The 17,151-nt window shown below is 41.3% G+C and overlaps 1 protein-coding gene across 11 annotated transcripts in view; it reads right to left on the bottom strand.

Moving 5' to 3' along the window:
• gphnb (gephyrin b) overlaps positions 1-17,151 on the bottom strand; it is a 179,251-nt gene that overhangs the window by 30,528 nt on the left and 131,572 nt on the right. For 7 of the 11 annotated variants that reach the window (XR_009119165.2, XM_058046186.2, XM_058046187.2 and 4 more), the window contains 3 exons: positions 15,954-16,226; positions 14,057-14,191; positions 382-423 (listed from right to left, as the gene is read on the bottom strand). Coding sequence is in view for 10 of the 11 variants with exons in the window: in XM_058046186.2 (XP_057902169.2) it covers positions 382-423; positions 14,057-14,191; positions 15,954-16,226 (450 nt within the window). In the remaining variant the exon portion in view is untranslated. The remainder of the gene's footprint in view (positions 1-381; positions 424-14,056; positions 14,192-15,953; positions 16,227-17,151) is intronic. The other 4 variants (XM_078794532.1, XM_078794534.1, XM_078794536.1 and 1 more) reach the window with 1 other exon arrangement.

Here is a 17,151-nt window from a genome sequence, read left to right as displayed (position 1 = left end):
GCACTGAGGAGCCGCTAAACGCTTGCAGCACAAACACCAAGTGAGACAGCAATGGTGCGAAAAAATCACTTAGTTCAAATACATCGTTGGTGCAGTGTTCAACTCCATTCCTGAACAGAGTTAAGGAATATGCTAAGTGATGGTGAATGTATGTTTGGTTCAAAGGCTTAGCGTGGAGAGCAAGGCGAGGGTTAGATTCCAGCAGAAAAAGACATACAAGAAAGAGATATGAGGAGTAAACAAACAACACAAACACAAACATGCACTCAAGGATTTTAAGGAGGAAACGAAGTCATGCCGTGCAGGAAGCGGTGCAATTTGAGAAGAGAAGAAGAAATAATGGTGTCCTGTAACAACGCATCAAAACACATGCAGGAGTACCTCAGCAATGCTTAGGGTGGATGAACAGGAGGGGAGCCGCGCCTGGTGCCACAAAAAAAAGGAAAAGGGGGAGGGGGGGAGAGAAAGAGGGTTATCGGAGCCAAAGCTGGGTCGAGCAGGAGTGGACAGAGGCACACAGAGACTGAAGAGCCCCCCCGCCCCTTGTCTTGGGATTATCGATCTCTGTGTGACTGTCTCGGATTGGACCAAGGCAACGGAATATGGGACAGACAGACCAGGACAGGACTGGACTGGACAAGGTAGGACAAAGCAGGTCAGGTCAGGTCAGGACAGCAGGTAGGAGGTGTCACTCCCGACATGTTTTAGGGTGGGGGGCTTCCGACATTCACATACAATATGCATACATGTATATTCTACATAATATGCATATAATATGCTGCAAAAAAGCTTACTTTAATTCATAATTATTTAAATGATTTGTGCAATTTACTGTTTACGCTGTACATTGTTGTTCATATTTGATGTCATCTATTTATTTACCACATTATTATTATTATTTATTATACGGGAGCCGGGCCACGACATTTAGTTGGCAATTTCACTGCTGTGTTATTGTGCAACGACAATAAAGAAAGTCTATGTCTAATGAATATAATAAATAATACATTGAATAACAATATAGTTCCAGTATATATAATAAGAAAATATGTATTTATATAATATTTATTTATAGTCTTTATAGCCATTTTTGTACTGATACAATGTACACTGGATTGCATCATATTTATGCAGGTGGTACACCCTGTGCTAGAGGCGGGGTACATATAGACAAACAACCATTCACACTCACATTCATACCTATGGACAATTTGGAGTGGCTAATTAACCTAGCATGTTTTTGGAATGTGGGAGGAAACCGGAGTACCCGGAGAAAACCCACGCATGCACGGGGAGAACATGCAAACTCCACACAGAGATGACCGAGGGTGGGATTGAACTCGGGTCTCCTAGCTGTGAGGTCTGCGCGCTAACCACTCGTCCACCATGCAGCCTCGGTTACTGAGGTGAGAAACAAATTTAATTTTCATGAATGAAATATTTTCATAGCTGGAGCATAAAAAACATGTTCCCGAACTTGTAAATACCGTTAACATTATTAGAGCCCTCTAGATAAGAAATAACACCCCTATAGTCACCTTTACACTCATAAGGGGAATATCTGTTTTGACCAAGGACTTTCATTCATTCATTCATTTTCTACCGCTTATCCTCACGAGAGTCGCAGGGGGTGCTGGAGCCTATCCCAGCTGTCTTATCCCACCCTGGACTGGTGGCCAGCCAATCACAGGGCACATATAGACAAACAACCATTCACACTCACATTCATACCTATGGACAATTTGGAGTGGCTAATTAACCTAGCATGTTTTTGGAATGTGGGAGGAAACCGGAATACCCGGAGAAAACCCACGCATGCACGGGGAGAACATGCAAACTCCACACAGAGATGGCCGAGGGTGGAATTGAACTCGGGTCTCCTAGCTGTAAGGCCCTCGTGCTAATCATTCGTCCGCCATGCAGCGTAAAAACGTCTTATTTTCTCTTATTATGTCTACTATATTGGGTAATATGAGTATAAAGTTCACTATAGGGGTGTTGCTTCATTTCTAGAGGGCTCTAAAATTCATTCATTCATTTTCTACTGCTTATCCTCACGAGGGTCGCGGGAGTGCTGGAGCCTATCCCAGCTGTCTTTGAACGAGAAGTGGGGTACACCCTAGACTGGTGGCCAGCCAATCACAGGGCACATATAGACAAACAACCATTCACACTCACATTCATACCTATGGACAATTTGGAGTCGCTAATTAACCTAGCATGTTTTTGGAATGTGGGAGGAAACCGGAGTACCCTGAAAATGAAAACCCACGCATGCACGGGGAGAACATGCAAACGCCACACAGAGATAGCCAAGGCTGGAATTGAACCCTGGTTTCCTAGCTGTGAGGTCTGCGCGCTAACCACTCGTCCACCGTACAGCCTTGCTCTTTCCTGAACTGTTCTTGGGAGCAACTTTGTAAACACATAAAACATAGTGACTTGGTTGATAAATATAATAAATCATACATGTTTTCACACATTCCAGTCCATTCTACGACCCTTATATTATCCTGAAGTAGCGCTAATCAGCAGCAATTGAACACATTGTGCTTTATGTGAGAGAGAAAACACATATTTTGGGGGTTGTCTAATAAAAAAGCACAGATGGCTGAGTATAAATATTGCTGGATGAATCCCATTTCTATCACCATTTTTTTTTGACAGACGTACGATGCCGGAGACAGGTGCTAAATGACATTTCTTTTTTTTTTTTTCCCAATTCAAACAAGCACATAAACACAGCCTTCTTAAGGCATATGCTATCCCGGTACACCATCTTCCTCCAAATGTGACACATCCCTGGCACGCACATCTATAAAGAAATATCACTTCTATTCCCGCACACCAAAAGCTGCCAGCAACCAAAGGCAAGCTCATTATGAATTATTACTAAAGCAATTAGTTAAAACCAAGCCTTTCATTATGACACAGTAGTATTTTAGATCATATAACAAATCGCTTTAATAAAGAGGGGCTGTCAACGAGATATGAATCGTGTCTCCCCGTCTCTAATTAAAATGCTGTAGATTCACAGAAGTCGTCTGCATCAAACAGGAAGGGAATCATCGGGATGTCAGTCAGTTAGGTTGCGTGAAACATAGAAAAGGAGGGCAACAATAGAAAGCTTCTTTTCTCATAAATACCTGACTCCAACAATTTGGAATTTAACCGACATTCTATTAAGAAATATGCTTCAAAAGTTAATGGTCATTAAATTCCTGGTTTGGGATCCACTACCCATATAATTTTATCTGTGGTTTATCACAGAAAGGCACCAGTAATGGCTAAGCAGAAAAGTGTGATGATAACCATAGAACCAGCAATAGAACTTAAAGTGATATGGAAATTGTCTGCCTGCTCAGTACTGGATAAACGAGTGTCGGCCACAGATTCAGGACATCGGGAAGATTGGGTTTGATTCTCCGCTTGGATATCTCTGTGTGGAGTTTGCATGTTCATGTTGTGATGTTTTGTCCGGGTACTCCGGTTTCCTCCCACATTCCAAAAACATGCTAGATTAATTGGCCACTAGGTATGAATGTGAGTGTGAATGGTCGTTTGTCTATATGTGCCCTGTGATTGGCTGGCCACCAGTCCAGGGTGTACCCCGCCTCTTGCCTGAAGACAGCTGGGATAGGCTCCAGCACCCCCCGTGACCCTCATGAGGCAAAGCGGAAGTGAATGAATGAATGTTGTGAATGGGGGCTGCACGGCGGTCTAGTGGTTCGCTCGCAGACCTCACAGCTAGGAGACCCGAGTTCAATTCCACCCTCGGCCATCTCTGTGTGGAGTTTGCATGTTCTCCTCGTGCATGCGTGGGTTTTCTCCGGGTACTCCGGTTTTCTCCCACATTCCAAAAACATGCTAGGTTAATTAGCGACTCCAAATTGTCCATAGTTATGAATGTGAGTGTGAATGGTTGTTTGTCTAGATGTGCCCTGTGATTGGCTGGCCACCAGTCCAGGGTGTACCCCGCCTCTTGCCTGAAGACAGCTGGGATAGGCTCCAGCACCCCCCACGACCCTTGTGAGGATAAGCGGTAGAAAATGAATGAATGAACATTACCACATGCTTTCCTGATGCTATTTATCTGGGCTTGAGATCAGCACTGGACAGCTCCAGTAGCTGAGTGTTGGGGAACTAAAGGCTGAATTATGCTACAACTATCCGGTGCGACTACTATTCCCAGGGTGTACACCGCCTCTTGCCCGAAGACAGCTGGGATAGGCTCCAGCACTGCTTGTGAGGATAAGCGGTAGAAAATGAATGAATGAATGTTGTGAATGGTTGTTTGTCTATATGTGCCCTGTGATTGGCTGCCGACCAGTCCGGAGTGTACCCCGCGCCTCTCGCCTGAAGACAGCTGGGATAGGCTCCAGCATGCCAGGTGTGGATAATGTTGCATAAATCGACTCCACATTATTATTATTATTATTATTATTATTATGATTATAAGGAAGTCAACCAGCATCTGAAAGTATTGTGTTCAGCTTTGTAGGCTCCACTGTCATAGTTGTAGCAGAAGCCAAGCAAACTAATAACCAAAGCTGACGAGGCACATCTAAGTGCTTCATCCTCCAGCACGTTTATTCATCACAGGCCTCCCATGGCTGTCTCCATGTCCCACCGTATTAGACAGGAATTAGAAAATAGAAATTAATGAGCTTCTGAGTGCGTTTGCCAGCGTTGGCACAGAGCGGGAGCGAACGCAGCAGATTTGACGGGGCCCGTGTTACGACGCTCGCCAGTCTCCCCCGCTTCCCATCAGCCCACATGGCCAATGAGCACGCCGGGTCCAGCTGGTCAGACGCTCTCATCTGGTCCTCTTTCATTTCCTGTCTGTCCTCCAGTGTCTCTTTTTCCTTCCCTACCAATTCTTCCTATTCTCTCTCTCTATCTCTCTCTCTCGCCGTACCGCCTGGAGGCAAACTGCTACAGCGTGAGTAATATCGCATAGACGCAGACAAAGCTAACACACCATCTATTCATGAGGATGCAAACACATCACACACTTTTGTCAGAAAACAGAAAAAAGTCTATTTACATGCGAATATAGGCTGAAGAACACACACACACACACACACACATATCACATACACACGCATGAATGAGGACACTGCAATTATTTTGACTTCAAGCCCAAAGCAGTTTGACCCAAATGGTCTTTTTAGTATGAGCCAGACAAGGAGTGTGTGTATATGTGTGTATATGTGTGTATATGTGTGTGTATATTCAAAATCAGACAGAAAAGACTTTTTTCTGTCTGCTGCTTGTTCTAATAATGTATCAAACTTCTAACATTTAGCTAGCATTGCTAAATTATTAACGCCACGCACAGCTGCAGATTGCTTTAAATAATGAATAATCTTCCATTTTCATGATGCGACATCCGAGCCAGCATAAACAGTACATGCAAATTATTTGGTTTATTTGTGTTAAACTGGAAGAAAAGTGTTAGCCCGGCAATTTTTTTCATCGTTTATGAATGATTACATACTTTTTCACGTACCCAAAGTACTCAAAGTTATGACTAAATAATACTAGGAACACGCTGTTGTGTGTCTGTAGCTTTAAATGATTTGTATGCAACTGTGTGTGTGTATTTGATCCATCTTGAATATAAATATGTATTGTAACTCAGCAATAGCTAAACATAAAAAAAGCTGCTTGGGGGTGGGGGGGGGGGGGGGGGGGGGGGCACTAACTTTCAACTGCACTCCACCCCGCCGTCTTCCTGCTTTGAGTAAGTAGTAATAGTAAATTTGTCTTTATATTTTTGGATGTTTGTTGTCAGCTAATGATAGCCATTTGGCAATGTTTAGCTACTAATGTTAGCTGTCATTGAATGTATCGCCTATTATAAGCACATTTGTTGATTGCCTCACTGAGAACGCTTCTGTGTGTGGACATGCTACCGGCATGTATACGAATATCGACTAGGCTCGAATAAAAAATATACGCCAACGTTTACGCAGTTTAACTCATTTTGAAAATTGTATGCATTTCCTATATCTTCTTTTACACCATTATTGCTAAAATATGTACTGTATGCTAGCTGTTGATGGTGTTCTTATATTTGTTTGACAAAATGCAAGCTACGATGCTAACGCTGACGAAAAACAAATGACAAAACTGACATGTAGCAAAGCCTGTTTTTCTTCTTTCCCATGTGAAGTAGTGGCGTAGGGACTCAAAACCATTCGAGCATTTGGTGGTCATAAACATCCTTTTAGGGTCGGTACAACATCAATAAAAATGTGCGATTAACTAGTTTCGAGTAAGATGTGTAACACCGCCACAAATATGCTGGATTTTTGTTGATATGAAATGTATAATTTTGCCTGATAGTGAGACAGGTGATAAACTCCTTTAGATAAACAATCCGTTTTCTGCACGGTAGATGAGTGGTTAGCATGTAGGCTACTCAGTCAGGAGAACCTGGGTTCGATTCTCCGCTTGGGCATCATGTCGAGTTTGCATGCTTGGTTAATTGCCGACTCCAAATTGTCCATAGGTATGAATATGAGTGTGAATAATTGTCTATATGTGCCCTGTGGGACACCCAAAGACGGCTGGTATAGGCTCCAGCATACCCGCGACGGGAGCGAGGCATAGCAGCGTCAAAAATACTATAACTACTGTACATATTACTGTTATTATATCATCACATTCATACTGTGCATACTGTTTATAATCTGTATAATCTGCAATAGCCATAGTATCGTCATTTATATCCCTGTATATATCCACACTGTATCATAGTCATCATAGTTTTACTATACATACTATATATACTATTTAATATACTATTAAATTAAACTAGTAAATACACTATTTAGGGCGGCATGGCGGTCGAGTGGTTAGCGCGCAGACCTCACAGCTAGGAGACAGAGTTCAATTCCACCCTCGGCCATTTCTGTTTTGGAGTTTGCATGTTCTCCCCGTGCATGCGTGGGTTTTCTCCGGGTACTCCGGTTTCCTCCCACATTCCAAAAACATGCTAGGTTAATTAGCGACTCCAAATTGTCCATAGGTATGAATGTGAGTGTGAATGGTTGTTTGTCTATATGTGCCCTGTGATTGGCTGGCCACCAGTCCAGGGCGTACCCCGCCTCTCGCCCGAAGACTGCTGGGATAGGCTCCAGCACCCCCCGCGACCCTTGTGAGGAAAAAGCGGTAGAAAATGAATGAATGAATGAATATACTATTTACTATAAATTTGCACTTCTGGTTGGATGCTAACTGCATTTTGTTGCCCTGTACCAGTGACATGAGCAATAACAATAAAGTTGAATCTAATCTAATCTAGTCTAGTCTAAAATGGATGGATTTTCATGCATGAATGCTATATGCTAAGCTAATTAGTGTGTGCGGAAAAAGTCACTTGTGGACTATTGATTAGTCTGGCAGTGTGACTGTTGCAGGAACGGTCGCCATCACCAACAGACGAGAACACAAGTTCGGAGCGACGGAGTGTAAAAACACTGATAAAGCTCATATTGATGACAGTATTTCTGCATTTGGACTTTGAAGGTGCTGCTTCCACACTTTCTTATCTATTTTTAATCAACATGATGCTCATTTCTATTTCTGCACACCAAAAAGTGTAGTAAGAATCAATGGACTTTTGCATGAGCAGGAAATAAAGCATTCAAAGTTCATTTCCTTCATCCTTGAGCCTTTTGCCTCCAGTTTGGTACCTGGTCACTTTTAGTAGATCGCTCAGCACCTTCACTCCTTGACTCAACCTCATACCTCATACCAAAGCATCACCTCATCATCACCAGGAACATTTATCCACACACACACACACATTTATATTTAATGTGTTTAGCATTGAAATGCATCTATAGACTACAAAGTGACAAACAGGCACACCCATCATGCTAAAACCGTTCAATGCTGTCTACTATACAAATAGGAAAGACCACCACTTACCATCTTCTGCCTGGAGTCGCAACAGAATGAGCTCGGCGGCACCAGCAGGACGCGCGCATGCTTTACAGTAAGTGTGTGTATGGGCGGGCGAGAGAGAGAGAGAGAGAAAGAGAGAGAGGAGGAGAGGCGAGAGCGGCGCTGGAGGGAGAGTGACAACGACAAAAACGCAAGATGGGAGAAGAGACGAGGCTCTCGCAGCGCTTATGGTGGGAGCTGTGATGTGCATGGGTGGTCTTTACTGTGTGTGTGCTCCGTCGCTCTCGTTGGCGCCACCATGGCGGAGGTGAGCTGTGACACACAGGCCTAACTCCATCTGCATTACTTCCTATCACCCCCCCCTCTCTTCGCCTTGTCCTCTCTAGATCGTTAACTCTCCTCCTCCTGCTTTATATCCCTTTTTTCCCTTCCTCACCTTCCCTATCCCATAAATCCTCTCCACCTCCAGCCGACCAAGGAGACAAGCAAGCCACTTTATGGGCCTGGGACAAGAAGACAATAACACATATCTAGTTCTGCTGCTGCCGCACACACACACACACACACACACACACACAACGCACACAAAGACAACAAAAGAAGATCAATACCGTCAGACCCAAAAACAAACGTGGCATTATTTCAGCACAAACACAAAAGCATGTAACAACTGCCATGAATCCTTTCTAAAGGGGAATAAACCTGGAAGGGTTCACGACACGGGGAAAACTGGATCATGATGTACAGAATGGGGTATGTATTTTATCCAAAAAGAAATATGGTAATGGTTTAATTTCATTTGAACATGCATCAGATTACAATTGAATGCATCACATAATCAGTTCACAGTTCCACATGTCCAAAAGGAGTAGGAAGAAGCAAAGCTTATTAAGTTCTACCCCTCCATCTGGTACTTTTACAATCAGTAACTGGTACATTTGTTCACTTCCTGCTTTCCTAATATAGTTTAAGTTATTTTTTTTTTATTAAAAATTGTTTTGTCCCGTACCGAAGTACGAGGTGATATGACCATACAATGACATAATGGGTAATATTTATTTACCAACTCAATCAGTTTCTTTTAATTTGATCATTAGGCTTGGGGCCGAGGACTAATGCTTTCTCCACGGGTGGAGTTTGAATATGTTTTTTTTTTTCTCATTATAATTTTTTAAAAATCAATTACCGATAATTAATTCTCTCTAAAAATATATATTTTATAGAAAATAATTATAGTGTTACATGTAGAGAACAATGTGAAATAATTAATAAATGATGAATGAAATTGATAAATGAACATTTAACTGGATTTTTAGACAAGGATCTTTCTTGAAATCAATAGTGTTTCTCAAATGTTTTTTTTTAGAATGCTAGCATGCTTGCCACTTCCTGCTTTCCTAATATAGTTTTTAATTTTAATTTTAATTTTAATTTTAATTTTAATTTTAATTTTAATTTTAATTTTAATTTTAATTTTAATTTTAATTTTAATTTTAATTTTAATTTTAATTTTAATTTTAATTTTAATTTTAATTTTAATTTTAATTTTAATTTTAATTTTAATTTTAATTTAATTTTGTCACGTACCAAAGTACAAAAGTGATATGACCATACAATGACACAATGGGTGCCATAATGTATTTTTAATCACACATCCTTGTTAGCAATTAGCTATTAGCTTGCTAATACTTGAAACTCCGCTCCATCGCTCCAACATTTTTGATTAAAACCCACTATTGATTTGGAGAAATAACACACAGCAGCGACAACAAGATGTCCGCCCTCATCGGGATGGCCGTGTCTTCCAGCACGAGACCAGTCCAGTCCTTAGGTAAAAAAAAAAAATGCTAACGGAAAACGAGCATCTTCTTGAGGAACACAAAGGCAGTGTTCTTATCAACAATTACGTCTCCATTCAAGGTCAAAGCAAGGTTAAATGTTCATAGGTGAGTTGAGTTTTAGCACTGCAACCGATTACTATTCCAAGAGTAGGTATTTAAGAGACAATACTATCAAAGTAAAACTTGGTACTCTTGTGTTGCCAGCCATGTCGTTTTTAGCGGGTGGTAAAAGTACACTGCTATACAAGCTATATACTGTAAAGTATATCTGGTTTCATTTCTACTGTATTGTCCCTTGAGAAGATCAAGATCAACACATTTCTGTCTTCATAGCAAAACAGGAAGACACAACACTAAAAAAAACACACTAAAAAACACAACAAGTAACGCCAAAGGATTATAAGAACGTGGATCAATAGACCGCCACGCTAGCAGCTCCTTTTGTTGGCATTTTAACACAGAAATCACTTTTCCTTCTGTCGGATCTCGTCACACATGTCAATGATCCTCCATCAGTAGTTATTGTCATCAAAGATTACACACATCATCGCTCTCACATTTGTTTTTGACTCAGGTTCGATTATCATTGAGCTTGGAAAGAAATTGTAATAAAATATGTATCATCAGCTCCTAAAAAAAAAAATGATAGATTTGATTTATTTTATCCAAAGCAATTATGAGCGTTTTAAGGCAATTGAGGCAGAGCGGACTAAAGAATGTCATTACATGGACGACTTGCAATTCTTTGAATGCTTTGAATACCCGAATTCCATGAATTCGAATTCATTCGAATCTTCCCTGAAAAGTAACCAACGTGATGTTCTCTGCTAAAATACAGCAGATGAGATGGATATCATTCAGATGAAAACACTTGAAATTAACACATGTCCATCCATCCACCCATCTTCCTACGCTTATCCGGGTCCGGGTCCCCGGCCACCTCCTCCAGCTCCACCGGGAGGACACCAAGGCGTTTCCCAGGCCAGCTATGAGACATAATCCCTCCAGCGTGTCCTAGGTCTGCCCCGGGGCCTTTTCCCGGCTGGGCATGCCCAGAACACCTCACCAGGGAGGCGTCCGGGAGGCATCCGCTCTACTCTGAGCCCCTCTCGGAGGGCAAAGTTCTCAATTTACCGGTCGATTTATGGTCATTAGTTTTGGGTCATGACCGAAATAATGAGATCGTGGATACAGGCGGCTGAAATGAGTTTCCTCCGTAGGGTAGCTGGACTCACCCTAAGATATATATACCCTATATATAATATATATATATACTATACCCTAAGATATAGTTAAAAATGACAAAGACAAATACGGCAGATGTGGAAAAAAAACGTGCTGGACTTTAAAGCTACATTTATAGCAACAGCAGGTTTTGTTTTCCTCGTGTTTGTAACATGAGGGAGCTGGTTTGCAACCAAGTACGCATGATGTCCTTGGTTTGTGACCAGAATGGAAATAAATCGTCAACTAAGGTCATGCGAGTGACGTGGGCTGAATTGCGCCAGTGCACCGTGAATCACTTGCCATATTCGGGGCAGGAAAGACAGGAAGTGATTTACATAAGCCTTGGCCTTTGCTCCCAAGCCAAACAACACAATAAATAGAAACGCATGGTCGGAGAGGAGAGTACTACATTATATATATACACATATATTGGCTTTCTCAAGCAACATCCAAACACAAAAATAGTAAAGCCAAAACACAGTAACGCAGGGGTCTCAAATGTGGCCTGCAGGACACTAGTTTGAGGCCCCCGCCTTGATATGAAAGTTTAATGTTAGTGCGGCCCGCGCAAGTTTGATATGGATGCTGTATGGTATCATGTACCCAGAAAAAATTATTACGTTTGATTAATGTTCATGTTAAAGGTTAAATAACTGTTAATAGTTATCCTCCCTATCCGTGTGGAAGTGGTAAGTTTTTGGCTATTTAAGTTTAAAGGAAATAACTTGAAGGCTACCGTTTAGGTCGCTAGCGCTCTAGTTTTTGGGAGTTAGCATGTGTCTCAAGACCCTGCAGTTGCGCAATATGTTGTAAATAAAAAGAGTATAAATGTGACTATAGTCGTGTTTTGTCATGTCTACAGGGCTCTAATAATGCTTTGTTCATTTTAATCTGAAAAAAATAATTTGTCTACCCACCAACTATATGTGGTTTCTTAAGTTTTTATTATTTGCCGTTTTATTATTATTATTATATTTATTTATTACTGATTGATTGATTTTCTTTATTCTTGATTTGTTTATTTATTTTTCATCTTATTTTGTGCAGAAAAATAAAAATTAAGATATTTGAGAACAGTAGAATATTTTATCAGAGTTTTTATTGTAGAAAATCATGTATTTTTCTGTTTTTAATAAATGCATTTTTTTTTTTTTGGAAAACCTGATGCGGCCCAAAGACAGCTGGGATAGGCTCCAGCGCCCCGGCGACCCTCATGAGGAAAAGCGGTAGAAAACGAATGAATGAATGAATAAATATCAACTATTCATAAGGAGTAAAAGCTACTGTTTCTTGTGATGATAGTAAAAAGGGAAAAGAAAAACAAGTTGTTCCTCCCTTTAGGGGAAATGCAGCATACATTACTGTTACATACGTACTACATACATACATACATACATACATACACATTAGAACCCTGCAGGAACTATTCCCAACTGCAAAACAATAAATACGGGAAACAGTCAGAACGACACGGCAACCTGGTTCAGATCCAGGCTACATGGATGACTACGTGATGTATTTATTATTTCCTATACGTCCTCCTGTACACGACTACCACAATACATCCACATGCTATCCCGAGTGCAAGCCCTATCCTACCATATGCTTCATTAATCCAAACTCACCATTATGTAACTGTGCTAAATGCTAACAAGAGTGGAAGGGCACGACCACCCCCTATCCTGTGTCTCCTGCATGCATGGAAGTGTGTGTGTGTGTGTGTGTGTGTGTGCTCTGTCGTGCATGTGCACGAGTAAAAAAAAAAAAAAAAAATAGAAACTGTGACGGGAAAAAGAAAATGGGTTTACATGAATGGTTGTAGAGCTGCAGCGCTTGTAATCCTTCATATCTGCATTTTGTACGCTGTGCGCTGCATTAGGCAGCAAAATGGACACTTTCTCCCCGAAGCATGTCTTATTTAGCATATATTTATGCTCGCGGGTATGCATGTGTAGCCATGGTTGTTGGAGACTACATTTGGAAACACACACACACACACACACAAACACACAAGCTTTACATGACTGGCCCCATTTGACATATGCAAAATAAGAGTGTACTTGCAATAACAGCAACTTTGCCGTCAATAGTGTTACCTTACCTGACCCCCGGGGGTGTCAGGCCTTTGTGCATCAGCAGTAGCCGGATACCCAATTAAGACCTTTACCTCTCGAAAACCGCCACATAGCGTAACAAACAAACAAACAACAAACGCAGCTCAAGGTGGCGCACAAAATGCATCAACGAACAGAACCTGAATGCTTCCGTCTCGGGGGGGGACGTTCTTTACACACTGTCAGCAGCCGCTTGCAACGAGGGGGATTTTCAGGGAACATATGTCAGCTTGTCGCTGTGATTCAAGAAAAAAAAAAAAATGAACCTACAGCAGCTATACCTCAAAAAAAGCCTTGGGGGCTGTCGGTTGTCTGCCATGCACACATGAGCACACACGTCATTGGCTGAGTAATGCTGTGGGCATATGAACGGGTCATGCAGGGACACTCACTGACATCTCAAAGTAAGTAGGCGATGGATTTTGGGCCATTAGGACCAAAGTCCGAAGACTAAAGTCCACCGTTATGGCTTTAAACCGAATGCAGAGTTGCAACACTTATATGTGGTTCGGCGTTTATTGCAAAGGGTTAACAGAGCTCGACAAACTGGAGGGACAAAGAAAGCCTTCTGTCTCCCTCCCTCCACTGACATCCTTGTCCTCCCGTTGCTATGGCTACCCCTTTTCAAATCCCATGTCACCTGCCTGCTGTCCGCCAGACACATAGCGATGTGACACTGACACACGAGGTGAAGGAGAGAGAGAAAAAGAGAGAAAGAAAGAAAGAGGGGTTGCCCGTCGGCTTTTTTTTTTTTTTTTTGGTTTCAAATCCTTAGAAGAGATATGTTAGCACACATGTTAGCATGCCAACACGAGTTAATCATATGATTCAAAACCGTGTTGACAGATGCTAAATGCTAACACAAATGTTCAGTTGTCATGGTAATGGTTTTAGTCCAGGAGAAGAACGACTGTAGTGCGTATGGCAACTTGGACGCCGCAGTGTGTATGTACATACTTTGGGCGTGGGACAGGAAGCGGTAGAGAGGCGGGATGTGGCCTGAGCGCGAGGCGACTCTGAGGGCGTGGTGCTGAGAGAGGCCGTATCCCTTGGCAACACCTGGACACCCCGTGAGATGATGGAGTCTGGGATCTGAAAACACACACACACACACGTGTATATTTACATAAGTATAGTACACACATATGCATGTACACACACACATACACACATATGGATATGGCAAAATAGCATTGTTGTAGTATGGGGGGTGGGGGGGGGGCGTCTTACCCACGTGTACTTGTGACTGGGATCCTGTCAAAGAGGATGGCATGATGGGATGGAATGGAGTTACTGGATGCCACACGTTGAGGACTAACATGTAAACACACAAGACACACACAGGTACACAACATGATGCAGACACATGATGAATTTATGTTGACAGATGCACCGCATATATCATCATATATATGTTAATGGATTCAAATATTTATCGATAGATGTACACATTTGATGGAGGAGACAGATGAAATTTGTATCTTTGTGTAAGAACACATATTCAAAACTGCAATTTTTTGACCAAAGGCAGCAACCTTTATCATCACAAGAGCCATTTGGGCCCATTTCCACCAAATTAAAACCCAACTCAGAGCCACAAAACCTGTTTGACCAAAACAATGTATGTAACGCTACATACATAGGACCAGTCATGATGTGCTATATATATCACTATATTGACACTTACTATGGTACACATTATGGCATTGGATGCTCATATCACCTCCTACTTTGGTACATGACAAAAATAAAATAAAAAAAATAAATTAAAACAATAATAAAAAATAAATAAATAATAAAAAAAATGTATAGTTTAAGTTTTTTATTATTATATTACTAATTAAAAACATTTTTAGTAAAAAACGGGTGGGGCATGGGGTCACTGATAAATAATAATTAAAAAAACTTATAGTTTAAGTTTTTTTCTTATATTATATTACTAATAAAAAACTTATAGTTTAAGTTTTTTGTTATTATTTATTTAATTAATTTATTTTTTATTTTTGTCACGTACCGAAGTACGAGGTGATATGACCATACAATGACATAATGGGTACCATAGTAACTGTATTGACAATAAACATGACAAGCTGAAAGTTGAAAAACATAAAAGTTGAATAAACATGAAAAATGATTTCATGTGAGCAGCATAAAATTGACCTTTCATACTATCGTGAAAAACACACAAAAGAATAAACAATTTTTTGGAAAATTAGGTTGCGGAAAAACATGTTAAGTAACTGTCAATACAGTTACCATAGTAACTGTACTGTCAATACAGTTACCATAGTAACTGTATTGACAGTTACAATGGTACCCATTATGTCATTGTATGGTCATATCACCTCGTACTTTGGTACATGACAAAAAATAAAAAATACATAAATAAATAAAATTAAAAAAACTCTATATATTAGGAAAGCAGGAAGTGGACAAATATAACAGTTACTGATTGTAACAGTACCAGATGGAGGGGTAGGATTTAATAAGCTTTGCTTCTTCCTACTCCTTTTGGACATGTGGAACTGTGAACTGATTATGGGATGCATTCAATTGTAATCTGATGCATGTTCAAATGAAATTAAACCATTACCATTAATTACCATTACCATATATAGTGCAAAATGTGTTATGCAGCTAAGCAGTTGGCGTTCCATTGTACTGTTGTTGATGTGTTCATGTCACAATAAAGTTATAAAAGAACGTCAGACTCTACTCTGTGCCGCCATCTGTCGTCATAACAGAGCGCCGTGTCGTGCCATGATGCATTAATTAGATTAAAATATTTAGCATAATTAATGAAATAAACTCATCACCGCTCTTAACGCGCTATTTCCCTCAGTGTCATTTATACCTTGGCAGCGATGGATGCTGCGGTGATGTGGGAGGAGGAGCTGTCCTCTGTGGACGCCACGCCGCTGTCCTTCTTCTCCTCGTCCTCCTCTTCGCACTGCACGCCCTTGTCCTCCGTCTGACGCCGTGGCGAACTGTTGGGTGGCGGCGAGAGAGGCGGCGGCGGCGACGGCAGGTCCTCCAGCTCGTCCGCCGCCTCCTTTACTTTCACCACGGCGTCACGCAGGAGGTCGATGGCGTGGGGCAGCGCCGGCAGGATGAACTGGAAGCATTCCTGTCATGGACACAACAAAACCATTAAAACTATAACTATATTGACATTTCCTATAAATACATAAAAGTTATTAGCTATCCATTTTTGTCCCGTTTGAGCATATTGTTTCCTTTCTGCAATCTGTGCTTTGCTTTCTGGTTGCTGACTTTATGTGTCAGTATGCCGTCGGCTGCTCCGCCATGCTAAACACTCCATTCTCCTCTCTCCTCAGAGAAAAGCTAATCTGTGAAATTATTTATCTTCCTGTATATTTTAAGCACCGAAAAGATACATTATTAATCAAGCCAAAGCTTCACTGTATCCACACAACTCGCAAATGAGTTTGCAACACCGCCATTTGTCTTCTAAGCAGTCTGGATTCAAAATATGACCTTGACTCCTGACTCCTGACTCCTGACTCCTGACTCCTGACTCCTGACTCCTGACTCCTTCTTCCGTCCCTGCAAGTCTTGAATTGTCATTTTATCCACAGTACCTAATACTAATACTCTTTGCTTTTAAGATTCTCTTACTGGTTTTTAAATGTCCGGCACGGGTCTTTTAATAATAATAATAATAATAATTTATTCATTCATTCATTTTCTACCGCTTTTCCTCATGACGGTCGCAGGGGGTGCTGGAGCCTATCCCAGCTGTCTTCGGGCGAGAGGCGGTGTACACCCTGGACTGGTCGCCGGCCAATCACAGGGCACATATAGACAAACAACCGTTCACACTCACATTCATACCTATGGACAATTTGGAGTTGCCAATTAACCTAGCATGTTTTTGGAATGTGGGAGGAAACCGGAGTACCCGGAGAGTAAAATATGATGGTGGTAGTGTGATGGTCTTGGGATTTTTTTTTGCTGTTTCACGACTTATTATAGTCCTAAACCTTGGATTTTTGACTGTGACACTTAATCCACTGTGCACCGACATTGAA

Source organism: Doryrhamphus excisus, linkage group LG11 (assembly GCF_037039965.1).
Source record: "Doryrhamphus excisus strain RoL-2023G ecotype Guam linkage group LG11, RoL_Dexc_Guam_v1.1, whole genome shotgun sequence".
NCBI classification, from domain to species: domain Eukaryota; kingdom Metazoa; phylum Chordata; class Actinopteri; order Syngnathiformes; family Syngnathidae; genus Doryrhamphus; species Doryrhamphus excisus.
This window is presented reverse-complemented; position numbering and strand designations above follow the sequence as displayed.